The following is a 23588-nucleotide window of genomic DNA, read 5'->3' as shown; positions in this document are numbered from 1 at the left end:
CCACCGGTTGCATGCAGTCTATCCTTTCTAAACACCATCTGTGCCTGTGTAAAAATTTCAGCAGAATTTATCTCTGGCTTCATCCAGCTTTCCATACCTATAACGATTTCAGCTTCGGTGCTTTCTATCAGCACTTGAAGTTTCGGTACTTTACCAACGCAACTTCGCAGGTGGTGAACTCTCCTTTCATCCCACTAGTGAGACTGGCAGTCTTCACCAAATCAGATAGCCGCCGGAAGCCAGAGAGGATTTCCTCTGATGCATAGTGACACACACTATTGGTGCCGACATGAGCGACCACCTGCAGATGGGTGCGACTACCGGGATCTTGCAGACTGAGGGGCAACCTCTGGAAGAGAACAAGCAGCCATGTGCGGCCAAAGATCAGTATCAGCCGGAGACAGAACCTGAAACCGGTTCGTCAGACAAACTGGAGAGGCCTTCTGTTCAGTCCTCCAGAATGTCTTTCGCCCCCTGCCACACCTCGAGATGACCTCCCACTCTACCACGAGTGCGGGGTCAGCCTCAGTGTGGGCAGCATCCTGGGCAGCCACCGCCGTAATCTGATCGGGGGAGGTGTGGGATGAGCTGGCCGTCCCCGACAAACCCCCTTCCGGACCTCCACAGTGATGCCCGTTGGCAACAGCCTCAAGCTGTGTGACCGAAGTCGACACTGGCCGAAGCTGGGAGCGAAGGGATGCCATCTCAGCCCGCATCCGAACACAGCAGTCGCATTCCCTATCCATGCTCAATACTGTTGTGCAAAGAACATCTGAACTAATCTACAGAGAGCACAAACAATTCAACACAAAATTTAAACCGTTATTAAAATACAAGACTGCCTAGTAAATGCAGTAATGCTGCTACTTGAGCACTGCTGACACACTGCTCGGCGGCAGAAGGCTAACTGTACTGTCAGTAACGTACAAAGACTATTTGAAAGAAATAAACAAATGACAGATGACTACGTGACTTCACACGTCACAGATATTAAAATGCAAATCTGCCCCAGCTAATTACGAAACTGCACAATGATTTGACAGATTTAACTAAACAAGTGCACTAAGAACACTCAAACAAATTTTCAACTTGACTACTACACTTATATGAACGCTAAATAAGCGACTTGCTGCTACTTGCACACTGCTGACACACTGCTCGGCTGATTTCTTTTAGTACCCATGTGGATGACCTCGCACTTTTCTTTGTTTAGTGGCAGTTGCCACTGTTCACACCATACAGAAATTCTCTCTAGATCATTTTGTAATTGGAATTGATCATCTGATGAGTTTACTAGATGGTAAATTACAGCGTCATCTGCAAACAATCTAAGGGGGCTGCTCAGATTATCACCTAGATGATTTATGTAAATCAGGAACAGCAGAGGGCCTATGACACTATCTTGCGGAATGCCAGATATCACTTCTGTTCTACTCGATGATTCACCGTCTATCACTACGAACTGTGACCTCTCTGAGAGGAAATCACGAATCCAGTCACACAACTGAGTCGATACTCCATATGCATGCAATTTGATTAATAGTCACATGTGAGGTACGGTATCAAAAGCCTTCTGGAAATCTAGGAGTATGGAATCGATCTGAGATCCCTTGTCGACAGCACACATTAATTCATGGGAATAAAGAGCTAGCTGTGTTGCACAAGAATGATATTTTCTGAGTCTGTTGGTTATGTATCAATAAGTCATTTTCTTCAAGGTGATTCATAATGTTAGAGTTCAGTATATGCTCCAAAATCCTACTGTAAATTGAGGTCAGTGATATGGGTCTGTAATTCAATGGGTTACTCATATTTCCTTTCTTGAATATTGATGTGACCTGTGCTACTTTCCAGTCTTTAGGAACAGACCTTTCGTCAAGTGTGTGGTTGCATATGATTGCTAAGAAAGGTGCTATTGTGTCTGCATACTCTGAGAGGAACCTGATTGGTATACCATCTGGACTGGAAGACTTGCCTTTCTTAAGTGATTTGAGTTGTTTCGCAGCACCTAAGATATCTACTTTTATGTGGAAGCAAGTCTTCTTCATTTGAAGTATCTTGATACAACATGTCAGCTGCTTTGTTGCATAACTCACTTTAAATAAAACTCTCAAATTCTCCCAAAGCTTCTTCTGCAGAATGTTGATCTTTGTCCTCTACCATGGAAGCACCAAGGGAAAAAGGGGTGATTTCATCTCAAATCATATGGATCATGTCAATTCACAGTTATGAATTTCTCTGGAAAAAATATATATTAAACCTCTATATCATAAGTGTTAAGAAATGAAGTATTTTTGTAAGTGGTACGGCCCTTTGAAAAATGTATATTTTGTAAATAACTATTAAAATAGTAGCGACCTGGCAGATGTTTTGCATTAAAGCTTACTTTTAGTGTGTTGAAATTTAGTTGATACCCGCACACTTATGGGGGTCCTTAAACATACAAATTTAATACAAAAATATGAAATTTAAGTTAATTTTTCCACTTAACATTTATTTTTTTCTAATTTGAAAAATCACAGAATGCTATGTTTTCTGTCATATTACCAGATACTACTGATGTAATTGTAAACAGTATCTTCTCTGCTCCAGCTATGTGTATTATGTAAATATTTATTACTAAAAATGTAAAAACTTGTCTTTTTACGAGTTACTTACTCGAAAACCCCCATCCATACTCTTATGTCAGTGAGGAAATACAGTAGTGAAAGAGGGAGGTGTGTGGACTATGAAAAAGACGGAAGAAGGTGGTGTTTAAGAAAAGTGAAAAACACTTCACAGTTGACAATGTCAGAGGTATTGCAGAAATATCTTGGTCCTCAAGTAACAGTATTAGTGTCACATCCATTGTGCAGGAATTGCTACATTCACTACAAGAAGAAATTTAGTGATAACCCACATGAACATCACTATCATCACATGAATGTGAAACTGAAGAAGACAGTGCAGCTGTTCATATTCCTGGGTGTGAAGTTGTTGAGACATTGAATGTTAACATTTCTGCTGTAGCCCCTACTAAATCCCTCCTTAAATGCCCAAGAAAGGTAACAATCACAAGAAGAAAACAGTATGTAAAAAGAAAAGTGAGAGAAATTGAAACAAGTTAATGTGTCCTGGTGCCAAAGAGATGGCTGTTGAAGCATTACACCTTCAGGATACTGACAGTGATGCAACCTATGTGTTGTGACAGGAAAGAGAGTTGTTAAAGAAGACAGTAGAGCCAGAGAAGTTTGCTACAGAGGTTAGGCATTGGGTCATGAAAAGAATAGCTCACCATCAATCCGGAGGATTCAGAGACAGGCCATAGCAGAAGTAAAATCAGCCACATCCCAGAATGCGGACACATTAGTTCATCATTTCGACTTTGCTGATAACTGGTCTGTTGCTTTGCAGAATGTAATTCAAAGTTACCACTGGCACACATTACAGATATAAATATTCACATGTGTTGCTCACTTCCTTGGAACATCACATTGTTTTGCTATTGTCAGTGATGATTTCATTCATGGCAGTGCACATGCATGCTACGCTGTCAGCATCATAATTGATGACATAACATCTAGAGGTCATGCATTTCCTAAACATTTGTGTGTGACTGATGGTGCAGCATCTCATTTTAATAACTGCTTTCGGTTTTATGAGCTAATCGGCACGAAGCTCATAGACGACAGAGGGATAGAGAAACAATTAAAATCGCTCAAAAGAGGAAAGGCCTCTGGACCTGATGGGATACCAGTTCAATTTTACACAGAGTACGCGAAGGAACTTGCCCCCCTTCTTGCAGCGGTGTACCGTATGTCTCTAGAAGAGCGTAGCGTTCCAAAGGATTGGAAAAGGGCACAGGTCATCCCCGTTTTCAAGAAGGGACGTCAAACAGATGTGCAGAACTATAGACCTATATCTCTAACGTCGATCAGTTGCAGAATTTTGGAACACGTATTGTGTTCGAGTATAATGACTTTTCTGGAGACTAGAAATCTACTCTGTAGGAATCAGCATGGGTTTCGAAAAAGACGGTCATGTGAAACCCAGCTCGCGCTATTCGTCCACGAGACTCAGAGGGCCATAGACACGGGTTCACAGGTAGATGCCGTGTTTCTTGACTTCCGCAAGGCGTTCGATGCAGTTCCCCACAGTCGTTTAATGAACAAAATAAGAGCATATGGACTATCAGACCAATTGTGTGATTGGATTGAGGAGTTCCTAGGTAACAGGACGCAGCATGTTATTCCCAATGGAGAGAAGTCTTCCGAAGTAAGAGTGATTTCAGGTGTGCCGCAGGGGAGTGTCATAGGACCGTTGCTATTCACAATATACATAAATGACCTGGTGGATGACATCGGAAGTTCACTGAGGCTTTTTGCAGATGATGCTGTGGTGTACCGAGAGGTTGTAACAATGGAAAATTGTATTGAAATGCAGGAGGATCTGCAGCGAATTGACGCATGGTGCAGGGAATGGCAATTGAATCTCAATGTAGACAAGTGTAATGTGCTGCGAATATACAGAAAGATAGATCCTTTATCATTTAGCTACAAAATAGCAGGTCAGCAACTGGAAGCAGTTAATACCATAAATTATCTGGGAGTACGCATTAGGAGTGATTTAAAATGGAATGATCATATAATGTTGATCGTCGGTAAAGCAGATGCCAGACTGAGATTCATTGGAAGAATCCTAAGGAAATGCAATCCGAAAACAAAGGAAGTAGGTTACAGTACGCTTGTTTGCCCACTGCTTGAATACTGCTCAGCAGTGTGGGATCCGTACCAGATAGGGTTGATAGAAGAGATAGAGAAGATCCAACGGAGAGCAGCGCGCTTCGTTACAGGATCATTTAGTAATCGCGAAAGCGTTACGGAGATGATAGATAAACTCCAGTGGAAGACTCTGCAGGAGAGACGCTCAGTAGCTCGGTACGGGCTTTTATTGAAGTTTCGAGAACATACCTTCACCGAAGAGTCAAGCAGTATATTGCTCCCTCCTACGTATCTCTCGCGAAGAGACCATGAGGATAAAACCAGAGAGATTAGAGCCCACACAGAGGCATACCGACAGTCCTTCTTTCCACGAACAATACGAGACTGGAATAGAAGGGAGAACCGATAGAGGTACTGAAGGTACCCTCCGCCACACACCGTCAGGTGGCTTGCGGAGTATGGACGTAGATGTAGATGTAGATGTAGATGCCATAAGACATGCTAATGGATTTGTAAACACAATATCAACATTAGTAACAAACATGAAACTCTTAATTCTAAATGAAAGTACATGAAGGGAATTCCATTAAAAAAAAAAGAAAGAAGAATGGTCTGCTGTGAAGCCTGTGGTAGGAATTCAATCATGTCACGACTGGGTTGCATCCCAGAGTGGCTCATACATTGCGAGAATGATTCTTCATGAAATGCAGCCTGTTATTGTGTGTGAAATTCAGAGACCACAGTATACATCAGAAGACTTCATAGTCAGCCACTTCAGTTGTTGTGTGTATGATAATCAGTGGTGGATGGGACAGATAATAACTGTCTCTCATGAGCTGCAGGATATAACTGTCTCCACTTTTGACACCTCATGGTCCTGGCTAATGCTTTCAAATGGCCATCATCAAAAGATCAGTGTGCAGTTCCAATTTCCCAAGTACTGCTCTTGTTGGATCATGATTGTCCGTGTGCAAATCCATCTCAGCTATACAAGTTCATTGAAAAGCAGATAAAAAAAAAAAACAGATGAACTCTCTTCAACAGTACATTGTAGGCAATTTTAATTCAAGGAAAGTCATGAAGAAATAAAATCATGACAGAAGACTTTAATAATTTGTGAATAATATCATAAAAAGAAAAAATGGGTATTTTTTTTGTAAAATGCTTTAAAACAAATTTTCATTCATAAATAACAGTTTTGCATGACCTTTACATAAAATATGCGATCAATTTAAATATTTAAGTGTCCGTAATTTTTTGATCTTCAGAGTAGAGCTAGGTCTGCCAAAACATTTCTCACATTTTGTACAGACAAGTATTGCCCTTTCTGATTGTACATTCCGTAAGTACAATGACAAACTAGCGTCCCATGAAATTTTTAGAACATTTGGGATGAGGTTTTTGGAGAAAATAATTACTAAACAACCAAAAAATTTCAGATTATGTCATGTTTATGTACAAATATTTTGGCAGTTTAAAGATTTCATGCATTAATATCGTAGCTGACAGTTAGCAGTCCTTCCACTTTATCATTTCTCAAAACAGTTAACATCCTGTGACTGTTCATATTTTCAAAACATAATTTTAAATTCGCAAAAAGTTACAAATTTTCAATTTATTAAAAAGAAAAAAAAGGGAAGGAAAGAGGGGGAGAGAGAGAGAGAGAGAGAGAGAGAGAGAGAGAGAGAGAGAGAGAGAGAGAAGAGAGAGAGAGAGAGAGAGAGAGAGAGAGAGCACTCAGAAGTGTGTGTATTACTCATGAGTCATAATATTGGGAACAAAGTATTTATTTAAAATAAATTCAGATCTCTATCACTTTTGGTTTCTTTATTACAATTTTCCCTTTCGTTACATTTTCACAAATACACACATTTATAGAGGTCTGTAGCGTTTTAACAAATCATCAGAAAATCACATTATTGTAGTCTTGGAGAGGCATCATGTGGAACTTCAACATATTTTTTTTTTTTTTCAGCGAATTTTGAAATTGTGATGTGGCACATCCACTCTTACTCTGTATGATTTGAGATGGAATTGCCCAAAGGTATATTTGTCACACTGCCGGTTAGCATTTATAGGAAGATTCTCCTAGGTTATGGGATTATTATAAATTTTGATAAAACTGCGAATTCTGTAAATAAACTTTCAAGGTTCAGTCTGGCAGCCAGGATGTAGGTTGGCCCAGCATTTTTCACAAATGTGAAAAATCCAAAAAGTGACTTTATTGATGTAACAAATCCTTTTTGAAATGGGAGGAGACTTATTTTTCCCAGCTTCTTCAAGTTCTGTAATGATTGTCTGCAACAAATTGCTTGTCATTGTCACATAAAAATTGTTATATATTGACTGCTTACACTTTGAAAAGAAAATTATCATGCTCAAAGACTCCATGGTTGTACTGCCGGTCCATAGTGTCCAAAGGGCACAATATTTTGGTGATCAGACATGTCACCATCATCAGGTCTGCTGGCAAATTGAGCTCCTGAGGGCGGGCGGCCGTCTTAAATCCCGTCCCCGTGCGAGACGTTCTCTCCGCGGTCCGCGGCTGCGGGTAGGCAGTCGCTGAGACACTGGTGTTGGCGTCTGTGGTGGCGTCAGTGTAATTGCCTCATCCGCCGTGGTCTCCCGTTCATTTTCTTTGCCGAGTGTCTATTTAATTAGGCTCAATGCTGGTTCCCATGCCTTGCTGAGGTTATAGCCGCAATCTCGGTTGATGAGTCTGTCCCTGGTACAAATTTCGATAGCCTCTCTAACGACACTGTCCAGTATTTAGATATCTGTGCCAACACCCTGGTATGTTGGTAGTCCATTTCGTGATTTTTGGACGAACAGTGCTCTGCAACCGCCAACTTGTGTTGTGATACCTAAGTCGAGTGTGCCTCTGATGTTCTCGTCAACTATCTTTGTTGGTGTGCACTGTCTGTCTAATATAAGTCTTCCCACACTGACACGGGATCTGGTATATGCCAGTCTTCTGCAAATGCTCATGTTTTATTGGGTGGGTAAAAGACAGTTCCTACTCGATGTTTCCTCAATATTCATCCTATTTTCCCCGATAGCGCACCAGTATACAGTATATAGGCAGCGGCTCTCTCTTCCTCCGTGACTTCTTCCGTCTCCACACGCTGTACTGTAAAGGTGGGGCAGAGAGCGCGTCTGATCTGCCATTCCAAGTACCTGTTTTTCCGGAATACAGTTTTAAGATGTTCCAGCTCATGGGGCAGACACTCTGTGTCAGAGATGGTGTGCACCCTGTGCACTAGTGTATTTAGCACCTCATTCCTCTGCGAAGGGTGGTGGCAGCTATCCACATGCAAATACAGGTCAGTGTGTGTTTTCTTCCTGTACACCTCATGGCCCATGGTGCCATCCACTCTTCTTTTGACCATGACATCCAGGAGTGGTAATCTTCCTTCTGGTCTCCATAGTGAATTTGATGTTAGGATGTGTGTAGTTCAGGTGTGTAAGGAAGTCTAGGAGCCTGTCCCTTTCATGGGACCAGATCACTAACGTTTGATCCACATAATGAAGAAAACAAGTAGGTTTCCATTTGGATGACACCAAAGTTTCCTCCGTGAAGTACACCATATAGAAATTTGCGACCACAGGTGAGAGTGGGCTCCCCATTGTGATGCCTTCTGTTTGTTCATAATATTCTCCATTAAAAAGAAAATACATGGAGGTCAGAGTCACATCTGTATTTATTTGTGGTTTTGCACATGAGCATCTATACTATCTTTCCTGCAATACCCTGTGTTGTATTTCATTAAAGTGACCTACAGTAGACCAAATTGTAGTGGAGCAGCAGCCCCTGGGATTAAGATCGTTGGTTTATGCATGCATTTCCCCCCCTGTGTGTCTGCCTGTCTGCCCCTCAGAACCTCTTCTATATGATTAGCTGTGATCTATTTCCATATCCTGGACTTTCTGTCAGTATATCTTGCTAAAAGTGTATGCCATAGATGATCTGTGAAGTTGAAGGCTAATTACGGTTTATTACTGAACACGCAGAAATAAATGTACAAAAATTATCATTCCTGGAACCTCCTGACTGATTAAAACTGCGTACTGGACCAGGGCTCAAATATGGGACCTATTCCTTTCGTAGGCAAGTTCTCTTCTGACTGAGCTGTCGAAATACAACTCATGATGTGCCCACACAGCCTTTCTTCCATCAATACCTCTCTTCTACCTTCCAGACTTAACAGAAGGTCTTCTGCATACTTTGTGAGACAAGCACTCCTGGAAGAAAGTGTATTGCAGAGAAGTGGCTTGGCCACAGCCTAGGGCATTGTTTCCAGGCAAAGGTCTCAGGTTAGAGTCCTGGTGTTGCATGCAGTTTTAATCTGCAAGTAAGTTTCAAATTGGCATATGTTCTATTCCAGAGTGAAAATTCATTCTGGATTACCATCCCTCATTTTTGTGGGACAAATCTACCATAATACTGTGTATTACTGTAGTTACATGTTATCAAGGTCGCTCTTGTTCCTGTTTGTTTGGCTGGTACAGTAGTGGATGCCAAAGAGTTGGTAGGTTCTAAGACAGAGAGCAAAAATAATGAGATGCACACTTAGTGTATAAGTAACTCATTTTACTTAACTTGAGTAACAAGAAGTCCACAATACAATCCAGTGCATGTTCTTGAGGTAGATAGGTTCGTCATAAACAACAGCAACAATGACAACAACAACATCAACAACAACAACAACAACAACAACAGAGGCTAACTGATAACACTTTGAGTACACATGCAGAAATCGACCAACAGATAGAGACTAGCCTATAGCGGTGCAGCCTCCTTTAAATTGGCTCCGTGGTGTCACTGGCCATGCAAGCAGAGGAGGGTGTGTCATGGAACTGGTGATAGATTGGCAGTGCAGTCACATGGACTACTGGCACTGTCTCAACATGGAATACACGGCATGGTATCAATAGTGCATGATACCACACTACTCTCCCTTTCTATAAAACCTGAAATATCTTCTTTGAATGTGTTTCTAGTGTCAAACGTCATGACATTCTGTTACTAAAGCTAGTGTTACATTATATATTTCCTCAACCAGAACTTTCCGTACTCCACAATTAATTGCGTATTGTATTTGGATATGAAATGGCTACATCTTTGAAAATTGTGACTGGCAAATTACTTACTTTTTCTGGTTTTAATTTTGAAATTCTCAATTGTTAAATTTTTGTGTATGCAGAAAGAATCTTGAAAGTATATTCACATGTGTCAGACATTTTAATTTTCATCCTTGTCTTGTAAAACTAATTCTTTTCGATTTTTCAGAATCTCCTGATTTTCTCACTCAGGATGTGAGTATTGGTCCATGCGCATCAAAGTCCAAAAGTCAAGTAAGAAGAAAGTCAAAGTCAGCTGGGCAAACTGAACAGAAGACAAAGCTTCTTAAATCAGCTAAAAATAGAACTACTTCCAGAAGTGGTAAATCACCAGAAAATGGAGTGAGTATAACTAGTGTGAGCAAAGTAATAATTAAAGTAAATTTTAGTATTAGATAATACTATATATGAACAGTATGCTACATGTTTCTGCCATTCTTGAAAGCCTAAATCCTTTTGATTAACATGATCAGTTTCTCAGGGTCTCATACCAATAAAGGAAAAACAAAGCTACCTGTAAAAGATTTATGTTCTTCACATGTGTAGCATTGTACAAGCTGTAGTTGTCTGCTCTTTATTTGTATTTGTTTACCATTGTTGCTTAATGCCAAGCATCTTCATGCCTGTTATAAAACCATCTCATCCTATACAGGAAGTGATATGAACGTGTCAGAAAACTCCCATCCCAACCCAAGGTGATATGAACTATTGTGACAAGTGTGTAGGCAAAGACAGCGAAGCAACAAGAGAATAGGCTAGAGTTATTGTAAGGTAACCTGGTGGTGACTTTAATTTCTTTTTTATCGAGTGGTAAAATTTCAATGCCTCCCCCCCCCCCCCCCCAAAAAACACACACACACACACACACACACACACACACACACACACACACACACAGAGAGAGAGAGAGAGAGAGAGAGAGAGAGAGAGAGAGAGAGAGAGAGAGAGGCAGGCAATAAGGACACACAGTAAGGAAGGAAGATAAGTGCTTAATGTATCAGAAAACTGTAGCAATTAAGATAAAAAAAAAAGCAAATACCTATCTTGTTTTAATGATACCATTTGGAGAATGCTGTGAAAACATATTGAAACACTCCCACCACAAAGGAATGCAGGAAAACATGTTCTGATTGTTGATTTCTGCTATTCAGTTTGAAAATGTGAGTTGTGCAACTCCCCACCTTATTCTATCCTCTGCAAATGTCTTCATTTCTGCATAACCACTGCAACCTACATCTACTTGACCCTTCTTACTGTAGTCAAACATAGTTTTCCTAATGCAATGCTACCGCTTCCTCCTCCTCCTCCTCCTCCTCCTCCTCCTCCTGCTCGTCCTCCTCCTCCCCCCCCTCCCCCCCCCCCCCCCAGTGGTCCACCCTCACCCACCCCCACTCTCTCTCCATTACCGAATTAACTGTCCCTTAATGCCTTGGGTTGTGTCCTGTTAACCTATCTCTTTCTTTAGTAAATTTGTGCCATACAGCTCTTTTCTTTACAGTTCGATGCACTCTCTTCGAGCCACGTGTCTAATATTTAAAATTTTCTGTAGCACCACATTTTAAAAGCTTCTGTTCTCATCTAGCTACTATTGTGTATTGCCCATATTTAACTTCCATATATTGATACATTCCAGGCAGATACCTTCAGAAAAGACTTTAAAACTTTAATTCATGTTTAATGTTAACAAATTTATCTTTGTTAGAAATACTTTTCTTTCTATTACCAGTCTGCATTTTATATCATCTTCCTTTCTTCTATCGTCAACTATTTTGCTGCCAAATATTAAAACCCACCCACTAATTTTAATGTGTCATTTCCTTATCTAATTTCCTCAGCTTTTGCCTTGGTTGATATTCATCCTATAACCTATTTTTAAAAGAGCAATGATTGTGTTCATCTACTCTTCCAAGTCCTTTGCTAAGCCTGACGGGATTAAGTCACAGATAAACCTCTGAATTTTTATTTTATCCCCCTCAAATCTAATTCCCTACAAAAATTTCTGCATAGTTCCCTTTACTGCTTTCTCTATGTACAGATTTAAGAACATGGGGGTGTAGGCTACAACGGTGTCTCACTACCTACGCAATTACTGCTTCCCTTTCAAATTGTTCAACTCTTATAACTAGAGTCTGGTTTCTACAGAAGTTACAGAAAGCCTTTCGCTTCCTACATTTTACCTCTGATAATTTCATAATTCCAAAGAGTGTTTTTTAATCAACATTGCCAAAGGCTCTTTGTAAATCTGCAAATGATATTAATGTGGTATTATAGAGCACATAATAGTGCTCAATAAGGTTATGCTTGAAGCCCATGATTTATACAGCATCGTTAAAGGTTTATCAGAAATACCTTATACATTAAGAAAATCATCATATCCAAACTTTCCATTCAATGCCCTGTGTATAAATAGAAGACAAAAAAACGAAAAGCTGTTATGTTGAATTTCACAAGTAAAAATACATCCAAACTTGCTTATGCTATTGTTGTGTCAATAATTGAAAAATACACACCTGCTTGCTAGTAGATCACTGGCTTCACTTAGTTGGTGGAGACTGCATTGGTCAAATTTACGACATCCAAGTAATGGTGCTATCAGCTGACCTGTAAGTATTTATGCTCTCTCTGGCCAGGGGTGCTGTGATAGGTGGTAGGCTCTCATCATGCGCTCGGCTGAGAAAGCTCTGTGTTGTACAACGCCATTCAGCAACATTGTCAACTACTGATTGCAGAACACTGTCCAGGGTGTTGAGCCAGCACTATTGTGACACCTAGCTGCAGAGTTAAGTCACTGTCTGTCCTGCATATCATGTAGTGTAGTCCGAAGAACAAGGTTCCGAGGTGAGGATGGTACTTTGTGATGGAACGACAAGTAAGCACAGTCACTGCAAGACATGATGAAGAAATGAGAGAAATCAGTGTAGACACATCCTCAAGAGTTCCGTATGCCACCACTGCAGCATGCTTGCTTACGTCAGAGCAGAGTGCCGCTAACCCCACCCTGCAAATGTCACTGAAGATAACAGCATAGACTCACTGCAGCCCGCAGAGTGAGAGTTGTATTAGACACAACTATGTAGCAAAGTTTGTAGTCAGTTTTACTTTGAAAGAAGAGATTATTATCTGTACAAGATCAAGTAATAAGATAGTGTTCAATGACAGAAATAAATACACATGACATTCATGTGGTCATGGATTGTTACAAAGTTAAGTATTTCATTTTGATCAAGTGATAATAAAGTGATCTAATATTTTGTGTGTGTTGTAGTATCTACTCGGCCTCCTCCAGAAGTTAATATAAGAACCCACCACTGTGCTGATGAGTGTTTTTTCATCTGGCACAACATATCACTGGGGTTCCATGCTACTCCTGAACCTATGAACTACTAAAATGATGTGGTACTATTATGTTTACAGTTTTCCCTTGCCTCTACAGTGCACTCTTCCTCTCACCACTATTCACACTTTACACATTATCTGTTTTCCTTCCCTACACATTCCATCACACGGCGTATGGCATCTGTTACACCCAGATTGTTCCATCCCTTGGATTAAACTTTGTGGTCAAAACATTAGTTAGGTAGGCAGTTGACTGGAAGATCTGGTTGGCGGATGGCTCTCCAATGACGATGGACATAGGCCACATAAGTGATGATAGAGCTTAAGGAAGTTCTGTGAGTCAAAACTCCCGTTATCATGTATTTGTGCAGGTATCCACTGCAGTATTACTGAAACAACTGTTCTGCACAAATATGTCCACCCATTGCTGTTATAAGTTTATTGAGGGAGCTTGTACGATAAGATCAATGATAGCATTCAAGTAGGTTAGGTTCTTCAGTGGCAGAATTTCGAAAGGATTATTGGGTAGGTACAGTGGAGGATACATTAAGTGCAGAACTGAATAGTCTGTTATTGTTGCTGGTACTTAAAAAGACAATCCTGATATGACACATTGAGTCTTGTTTAGCTATATTTCAATCACCATGGTCGTACCAGGTGGTGGTAGCTACAGTTGAGTCGTACACTGAGTACACCTAGTTAGGTCTTACTTTCTGAAAATATGAGTGGGTTGCAAGGATGTCTTGTGGGTTTCTTCCCATGTCTGTGACTTATGCCATCTGCCATTCCACATAGGCAGCACTCATTGTATCACATGTACTTTCTGATTCAAACCATTATCTTTTCTGTGTGACTTACCAGGTCAATGAATCGCCTAAAAAACAAATTCGCTGAATTTTTACCATCCAGCATGTTAATTGGCTGGATGACTCTTACAATCCTGATAGCCATCTCAGTGCTGGAAGGTCTGTTATCGCCTTCAATTTTCTCCCATACAAGTAACATCAGAAATATTTACTGCAGTATGTGAGACTCAGCACCTCTTTCTCTATTGTAGAGTTCTTATTTTTCACTGTATTCAAGTGTCGGAAGGTGCAGGCGACAGGACAGTCTTCCCCATCCACTTCTTGGCTAAACACACAGCTGAGTGCATAATTGTTTATGTTGCATGACAGCCCAAGTACCTTCTCATAATTTGGAAAAAGTAATATCAGAACAGTTTTAAAAGTTCCTTCAGCTGACTGACTGCACCCTTGCGCTCCACCAAAAAGTGGAGTTATACTTTTTCCTTCAATAGATGAGTGGGCAGCCATGCTACTTTCAAAATTTGGGTACAATCTCCCACTAATAATTTGCTAGACCTAAGAAAGATTGCATCTCTTTCCATACACAATTCCAGAAAATCTTGTATGGTTTTTACTATCCCAAAGTCTGTCTCGATGCCCTTGCAACTAATTTCCTGCCGTAAATACTGTACAACTTCCAACATGAAGTGACACATTTCTAAACTGAGTGTTAGGTGTACTGTCTGCAACCAGTTAAGTGCTTCCCTTGACTATAACACTCGTGCTTCCATGTTCTTTGCAAAAACAATTGTGTCATCTAAATGCACCACATATAGTCTACATACGTTTCTGCCCGTGTCCTGAAATGTAGCTGGTGCATTTTTAAATCTAGGTGGCATATAAATAACTGTACACTATCTCTAAACTGTTGGTTAATAAGTTCTTCTTTCACTGGTTTGCAAGTGATAGAGTATATGGTGCAGCTAATGATACAGAGGCATTTCATTCCCACTTGTGATTATGTGCTTTCCCTGTGTTCAGACCCACAAGGATTAAATAGAGCTTCATATTCCATCACTAACTGCGCCATTGTTATCTTCTCTGCTCATTCCAAGTGTGCTAGCTTCTCCTATAATGCATTTAAGCCAGTGGCTTGCTTAAGCTTAGGGTCTAAATTTACTCTGTCCAAATTGTCTTCCTGCAAGATCTCCAAGTGGGCGACTGTCAATTCCTTTGAAAATTCTTTTCCAGTGTCCCAAAATTAATCTCAATGGGCACTACCTGCTCACCACCTCTTTTTTAAGTGTACAACACTTTTGCATATGAAACACTGTGATTTATCTGATTCCTCATTCCTTGCAGTGGTCCCACTACATAAAATACGTTTACTACCATGTTAGTTCCTATTCACAGTAGTTTTCCTCTGCCTTGCACAAGTAGATCCTTAGTGGTAGTGCATGTAGTCTAAGTGGATCTCCTTGTGCCAGGGATGAACTTTGTGATAGTGTACAACTGTTGACAGTTTCCACCTTGTGGAAAGATGTATACATCTACATAGATACTCCGCAAGCCACTGTAGGGTGCACGACGAAGGGTACCTTTTCCTTTCCTGTTTCACTCACAAATAGAGTGAGGGAAAAGCAACTGTCTGTATGTCTCCATATATACCATAATTTCTCGTATCTTATCTTCGTGGTCCTTACGTACAACGTATGTTGGCGGCAGTAGAATCATTTGGCAGTCAGCTTGAAATGCTGCTTCTATAAATTTATTCAATAATGTTTCTCATAAAGAACATCACCTTCTTTCCAGGAATTCTCATTTGACTTCCCGAAGCATCTCTATAACACTTACGTGTTGTTTGAACCTACTGGTAACAAATCTAGCGGCCCACCTGTGAATTGCTTCAATGTCCTCCTTCAATCCGACCTTGTACAGATCCCAAACACTCGAGCAGTAGTCAAGAATACTTTGCACCAGCATGCTATATGCTGTCTCCTTTACAGATGAACCACACTTCACTAAAATTCTCCCAGTAAACCGAAGTCGACCATTTGCCTTCCCTTCCACAGTTCTCACATGCTCGTTCCACCTCTTATTGCATTTCCTAGATATTTAAACGACTTGACTGTGTCAAGCAGGACAGTAGTAATGCTGTTTGTGAACATAACAGGTTTGATCTTCCTACTCATCTGCATTAACTTACATTTTTCCACATTTAGGCCTAGCTGCCATTCACCACACAAACTGGAAATTTTGTTTATCTCATCTTGCATCTTCCTACAGTCACTCAACTTCGACACCTTACCATACAGTATGGTATCAGCAGCAAACAACTGCAGATTGCTGCCCACCCTGTCCACCAAATCATTCATGTATATAGAGAACAACAGTGGTCCTATCACACTTTCCTGGGGCACTCCTGACGTTGCCCTTGTCTCTGACAAAACCCATGTCTCTGACAAACATTTGCTGTCGAGGACAACATACTGGGTTCTATTACTTAAGAAGTTTTTGAGCTGCTCACATGTCTGTGAACTTATTCTGTATGCTCATATCTTCATTAACAGCTTGTGGGGGGGGGGGGGGGGGGGGGAGGGGGGGGCACTGTGTTAAATGCTTTCCAAAAATCTAGAAATATAATTGTGTGTGTTGCCCTTCATCCATAGTTCTCAGTATATCGTGAGAAAAGGCCTAGCTGAGTTTGCCATGAGTGCTGCTTTCTAAAACCATGCTGATTCGTGCACATAAGATTCGCAGTCTCAAGAGAATTTGTTATATTAGAACAGAGAATATGTTCAAGGGTTCTGCAACAAACGGAAGTTAGGGATATTGGTCTGTAATTTTGTGGGTCTGCTCTTTTACATTGGTCTGTAATTTTGTGGGTCTGCTCTTTTACATTGGTCTGTAATTTTGTGGGTCTGCTCTTTTACCTTTCTTTTGTAATAGTCACCTGCACTTTTTTCCAGTTGCTTGGAACTTTGTGATGGGAGAGAGATTCATGATAAATGCAAGCTAGGTAAGGGACCAAGCCCTAGAGTACTCTTTGAAAATGAACTGGGATTCCATCCGGACCTGGTGATTTATTTGCATTCAAATCCTCCAGTTGTTTCTCTATGCCAGGTATGCTTATTACCATGTCATCCATATGGGAGTCCGTCCGATGATCAAATTATGGTAAGTTTGTATGATTGTCCTGTGTGAACGATTAAAACGTGAAATTTAAAACTTTGGCTTTCGTTTTGACATCTTCAACTGCCACACCAGATTGGTCAACGAGGGACTGAATGGAAACCTTAGATCCGCTTAGTGATTTTACGTATGACCAGAATTTTCTCGGTTCTCTGCCAGGTGTTTTGCTAAGGTTTGACGATGTTAGTTGTTGTATACTTCGCACATAGGACTTTTCACAGATGCACAAATCTGAACAAACTTTTGCTTGTCATCATTTATGCATTCCCTCTTGAAACGAGAGTGCAACAGTCTCTGCTTCCTCAGCATCCACTGAATTTCATTATTAAACCATGTTTGGTCTTTTCCATTGTATTTTATGGAACTGGGGACCTAGAAACAATGGAGAGGCTTCGTCCCTGCCGTAGCCCTCAGTGGTTCACAACCCCATAACAGGCTACAACAGTCCACTCACCTCACCGCCAGCCCACACTGAACCCAGGGTTATTGTGCGGTTCGGTCCCCAGTGGACCCTCCTGGGAAGTCTCACACCAGACCAGTGTAACCCTAATGTTTGCATGCTAGAGTAATTATGGTGTACATGTGCGTGGAGAAAGTGGTTGCACAGCAACCGCCGACATAGTGTAACTGAGGCGGAATAAGGGGAACAAGCCCACATTCACTGAGGCAAATGGAAAACCTTCTTAGAAACCATCCACAGACTGGCCAGCATACCGGACCTCGACACTAACCCGCCGGGTGGATTCATGCCAGGGACCAGCATGCCTTCTCACCCGGAAAGCAGTGTGTTAGACTGCACAGCTAACCATTTATCCAGTTACTAGGCACATAAGTCTCCAAAACATGATTTACAATCTGCTTGAACTTTGCCCACAATTCCTCTATGTCCGTCTTACTGGAACTAAGTAATGCCAGTTCACTGTCTAAGTGAGATGTTAATAATTGCTTATCTGCTGTATCTAGCAGAAACTCTCTCCTAATCTTCTTGACTGATTTATTAACTTTCGTAATCATAGTTGCTATAATGACATCATGATCTCTAATCCCCGTTTCTATACTGACACTGTCAATAAGGTCTGGCCTATTTGTAACTACAAGGTCTAAGATATTTCCATTGCTTGTGGGCTGCCGAGCTAGCTGCTCAAGACAATTTCCATTGTCTGTCTGTACCCCACAATGAATACATAGACATCCCAGTCTTTACTGAGCAGGTTAAAATTGCCTCCAACCAGTATTGCATGATCTGGGTATTTACATGCAGTTGACCATAGACTGTCTTTGGCTGACTCTTGAACTGTCACAGCAGAATCAGGTGGCCGGTAAAAACGTACAACAATTAACTTGGTTTCACCTTTACCTGTTATATGTGATCAGATGTCTTCACTGTCACACTCAACTTTGACAATGTTTTTGTCAACTGCAATTAACACACCCCCTCATATGGCCCCTAATCTGTCTTTCCGATATACATTCCACGACTCACTAAATATTGGGTTTCAGCCAGCTCTCACTCCGAAGAATAATTTGAGAATGAGAACTTGAATACGAATACTTCAACAGTTTACTGATAAAATTGTGACAGTCAAAGTGTCTTTATTCTGAACGCCGTTTGACTTCTGTTGCTGCTTATCAACTGGCGAGTGTTCATCAGAGCACCTCAAACTAATGCCTAGCCTAAAATACCCTCATGCGCACTCCACAAGTACTCTGCTACCCAAGTAGCTGCTTCTTTTGTGTGTGCACCCCTGACCTATCAAGGGGAGTCCTACAAATCTCACACGATAATGCAGGTGTAGAAATCTGCAACCAAGACCATTACAAAGCCCTTGGTTGAGATCCTCTACTTGGCTCCAAACCAAAGTACCCTTATCAACTCTGGGAACAATGCTGCAAATTGCGAGCTCTGCATGCACCCTGTGCGTGAGTGCAGCAGTGTTCACCACCTCCGCCAGCCACCTGTACAAACTGAGGATTGCCTCAGAACTGATGGGACAGCTGTCGTTGGTGTGAACATAAGCCACAATATGCAGACAACTGCACGCTTGATAGCCACAGGCAAGGTCACCTCCACATCGCGTATGAGGCCCCCCAGCAAACATACCGAGAGCATATTGGCTTTCTTTCCAGCCATGGACGCTATCTGCCTAAGGGGCTCCATAACACGCGTAACATTGTAGCTCCCAATAACTAGCAAACAATTCTCCCCCGTGTACCTGCTTGGATCCTGCTGAAGGAGTGGCCATATGTCCACTCGCAGGGTGAATGGGTGAGGCCGGGTGAGCAGTCTCCACATTGGCCCTCTGCCTCGAACAACGTGAATGCATTACCACCCGCCACTCACTCTACTGTGAGGGTATATCCGCTGTGTCGGGTGCACTAGAAGGTGCCTCAGAAGCAGATCCTGTGGGCAAAACAAGTGACACCTGTGGTGTCCCATGTGATGCGCCAGATTCTCCGCCACCGTTACACTTCCAGGTGGTAGCATGAAGGTGACTGACTGTAGCCAAGAGCACAGTCAGCTGTTCACATACTGCGGCCAGCTCCTTCTGCATTTCCACACAGCATGCACACATCCTAGGCATCGTAGCAGACTAACTAAAGAAATGAACAATAAAAGCAGACAATCCTAGATATGCTACTAGCTACCCTCCTGAAGCATCATCAGTGGATACGGACGCATTAATAAACTATGTAGCTGGCTGTTCAGTGAGCAACTATTGCACGACAGTCTGAATGAATTTACACTTACAGAAACACGAGATTAACCTCCTAAACAGAGAAACATGCATAAAATTTAATAAGTATACTACGTGGCAAACACAGAAAAAGATAAACTCTTAACTTGTCGCTCCGTAGACACGTATCAGCTGAGAGCTGGAGCCTATCATGCACTGATCAAGGTAAATTCCAGCATGATGATAAACAAGAAATTTGACACTAAGATTGCACAGTAAACATTGCCTATTTGAGACAGGATTTCCATACAAATCCAGGAACTTTTTGCCACAACCCAAACACTCAACACTACTGAACCCAATGAATGCACATCATTTGCATTTATTCAACTTACTCTGCATCATGGTGGGCTCAACTGCCTGTTCCACATGAGGTCCAAAGTTACCACAGACACTTGCAAACCCATGTCCAATAAAAACTTATGCTTTGATCCACCATATAAGTAAAATTCTGCCACTACACATCTTTGTCTATGCTTCTATTTACCAGTGGTTGAGTGGTTAATACATTACATGCTCAAACCTACCAGCTCAAAAAAAGCTCATTTCCACCCACCACATTGAGGTTACGCCTTAGATCATTGCTCTGTGATGTCATTCGTAACTACTCTCTCTCCTCACACCAGAGTTACGGGCAGGCTGCTACCCATTGTAGAGTTGCATGTGGAGAAAGCTGTGGTATGGGTTCTCCAGTGCTACGATATGGATGGAGTAGAAATGCTTACTCAACAGGAACATTCTTTACTATTTGATGCTTTCCATACAGTAGCCCAGGTGAAGCTCATGGCTTGAGGCCAGTGTCATCCCCAGTGATATGCTGAGACACCAGCATCTGGTGGCAGGCAGCGACCTTGCTGATACAACACGAGGCTGACAAGGTGATTTGCAAGGCCAAGTCAGGAAGCAATCAAGTACCACTGGCTCTCTGTGCCATTAGCTGGAAGAATGCACGTCTCAATTTCAAACTCAGGGTTCTCAGAGACTGGCTGGCGGGGCTATGGTACCCAATGGGTGGCCTTACCTTTTCAAATCCACTTCAAAGTTCAGAACCATCAGGTGTAGCTTGTGGCTCGTAGATCGACTTTATCATGCTGGTGACGCTGCTCGATGAAGCTGGAGTAGCTTAGTTGTAGATTTGGCCGATGAGCGACACAGAGTGTGTGTCTGAAGGAATGATGCTACCACGTGAGCTGGGAACATTTATACTCACGTCAGACGTGTTTGTTTAGACTGGTAAGCTTCCATTGCATATTTGGCTGTGGAAATGCCATGTTATGCTACACCATGTAACAACACTGTCAGTCACTGTTGATACAATGCTGCATTGTAAGGTACTGCACCAGCTCTATCGGAGTGCTCTGGTGCAGAATTACGCAGGTGGCTGGTTGCAAAGGCCTGCCTGAAGCTCAGGTGACAACAACAGACTTGTCCTAGTGATCCCCTTTGCCATGAAATATGGGCCAGCTTCTTTTGGAATGGCATTTAGTGCCCATGACAAATTCTTCCTACTTACTTACTTACAGAAACAAGCAAAAGTAACAGTGTGAGACCTGGCGAGTATGGTGGCTAAGGGAGGACAGTCATCTCTTTCTTTTTTTGTACAACACTTGAGAGTTTCTAGGGCTGAGCGTACAGGGATGTTGGCATGATGAAGGAACTGAGATTTGTCGTACCACAACAGTAGCATATTTTTGTGAATTTTATCAAGCAGCTTTTTTACAGTTCCACTCATGTGGAAAAAAGCTGTGAGCCCACTGTCATGACTGGACTTGGATTTTAGTGTCATAATCATAAACCCAACACTTTTTTCCTTCAACAAGCTCTTACATGAATTTTTTGTTGGCATGAACTTGTTTGGACATTCTTTGGAAACATGGCTTATCTTCATTCTGCTCTTAATCATTGAGTGAGGAGTAAGCTTCACTATAATTTAGTATATGTGCAATTTTTCTGTTGTAATCCTGTGACACAAATCAGTTAATATTCTTACCTCTTCAATATGTTTCTGATGGTGAGATTATGGGTGATGTGCACCAGATTCTTCACTTTCTGAATATGAGCTCTGTCGATTGAATTACTAGGTCTTGCCGACTGAGTATTATCTTTAAATTATGAACCCCATTTTTCAACTAAGAGAATCACACTGTTCAGCCTAGAACATCATCTCTGTGAGTTTGCTCAAAAGTTCACACTTTTCCAGAAATAGTTTTTCTATATTAGAACAAAATTTTGAAGTTTCATTATTGCTCTTACAAATCAAAAAATTGCAAAAAGTGGTGAACACTGTATTATCTTGCATTCAAATTACTGTAGTTCGGAAACTAAATGAGATACCAACAGTGGGGTTATATCAGAATTTGTAACAGATACAGTGCTGCCAAGCCATAAGGCACTTCATTAACATGGAACAAAACCAAAAGTTTGGTTATTTTTTTGATCAGACTTCTTATGTGTGAAGTGAGAGACGTAATTACTTCAATATTTTTGTCAGTGTGTTGGTAGATTGCCTGGCAATTGTTTATCTCCCTTGGATGGGGCACAAAAACCTTTCTTGCAATGGTGAAAGTAGTCTTTGACAAAATTAAAAGCATTTTGATGAAGGGTGAAGGACTGCATGTCATCTGAGATACAATAATAATGTGCTCTCTTATTACAAACTGTGGCGAGAAAAATTTTCTTTGATAACTTGGTTTATGTAAGAACTGTACCACCGAGATCCTTTTTGTTCTGCCAGTGAAGAAGGTACAAGCATGTAGCTGTCAACTTCCATTTTATATTGGGCTGCAGGTCCACTGCTCTTCGAACTAAGAATGCTGCGTACAGCTCTTTTTATTCTTTTTATTTTGTCCCTTATTTAATTTCTGTCCAATGTGAATGGAATCAGAGGAAACATAAATACATTCAAAAATGGAAAAGGGAGGTAACAGCACAAGGAGAAATAATACGTGAGAAGCTGTTAATGTGTACTGGTCATCAGGTACAGTGGTTGTTTGACAGTGTGTGTCCAAGTTGCAACTTCCAAAAATTCTCATCCAGTATTTTTCTCTCTTCCTTTTTCACTTTCATATTTATATTTTTCTGTCACAGACCTATCTAATACTTGTTTCTAATGTTTGTTTTCAGCTTAACCGTCCAGTTCATGAGCTCTCACCTGATGACTCGGAAGATAATGTAACAGACAACCAGCTTCCAAACTGTGAACAAATATCTTCAGGTATATGAAAGTGTAAATGATATTTTCTTGGTAATCAATAGCTTGTTCTCTGCTAATGGACTGTCTCTGAATTTAGGTAAAACACGATACTTTCAAGTCAGTACTGCACGAGGCCTGAGCACACCATTAGAAATAACACACAAGGATAAATCAATAAATGAGACGTAATATTCTAAATTCTTAGGTATTAATATTGATAAGAACCAGAGCTCGAAGTCACATGTTACAGATCTTATTAAACTTCTAAGGTCTGTAATTTTTGCGTTATCGATAATATAAGGTTTAAGAGATAAAAATGTAAAAAAGGAAACTTACTTTTCCTATTTTCATTCACTAACGTCTCTTCTAGGATCACAAAAGTGTGTAATGGGGATAATGTGTGGTGGCCACTCTAGAACCTCATGTTAACAGTGCTTTAAACAGTCTGACATACTGACCACAACAGCCTCACAGTTTGTTTACTCCCTTATTAAGTTAGCTGTCAGCAATTGTTCTAAGCACGGAA

At 41.1% G+C, this 23588-nt stretch overlaps 1 protein-coding gene across 3 annotated transcripts in view; it reads left to right on the top strand.

Moving 5' to 3' along the window:
• LOC124722035 (crossover junction endonuclease MUS81) overlaps window positions 1-23588 on the top strand; it is a 203342-nt gene that overhangs the window by 58832 nt on the left and 120922 nt on the right. For all 3 annotated transcript variants that reach the window (XM_047247225.1, XM_047247226.1, XM_047247224.1), the window contains 2 exons: window positions 9991-10163; window positions 22993-23083. In XM_047247225.1, coding sequence (XP_047103181.1) covers window positions 9991-10163; window positions 22993-23083 — 264 coding nt within the window. The remainder of the gene's footprint in view (window positions 1-9990; window positions 10164-22992; window positions 23084-23588) is intronic.

Source organism: Schistocerca piceifrons, chromosome X (assembly GCF_021461385.2).
Source record: "Schistocerca piceifrons isolate TAMUIC-IGC-003096 chromosome X, iqSchPice1.1, whole genome shotgun sequence".
Lineage (NCBI taxonomy): Eukaryota > Metazoa > Arthropoda > Insecta > Orthoptera > Acrididae > Schistocerca > Schistocerca piceifrons.
The sequence above is the reverse complement of the archived record's forward strand: the minus strand, read 5'-3'. Positions and strand labels throughout refer to the sequence as shown.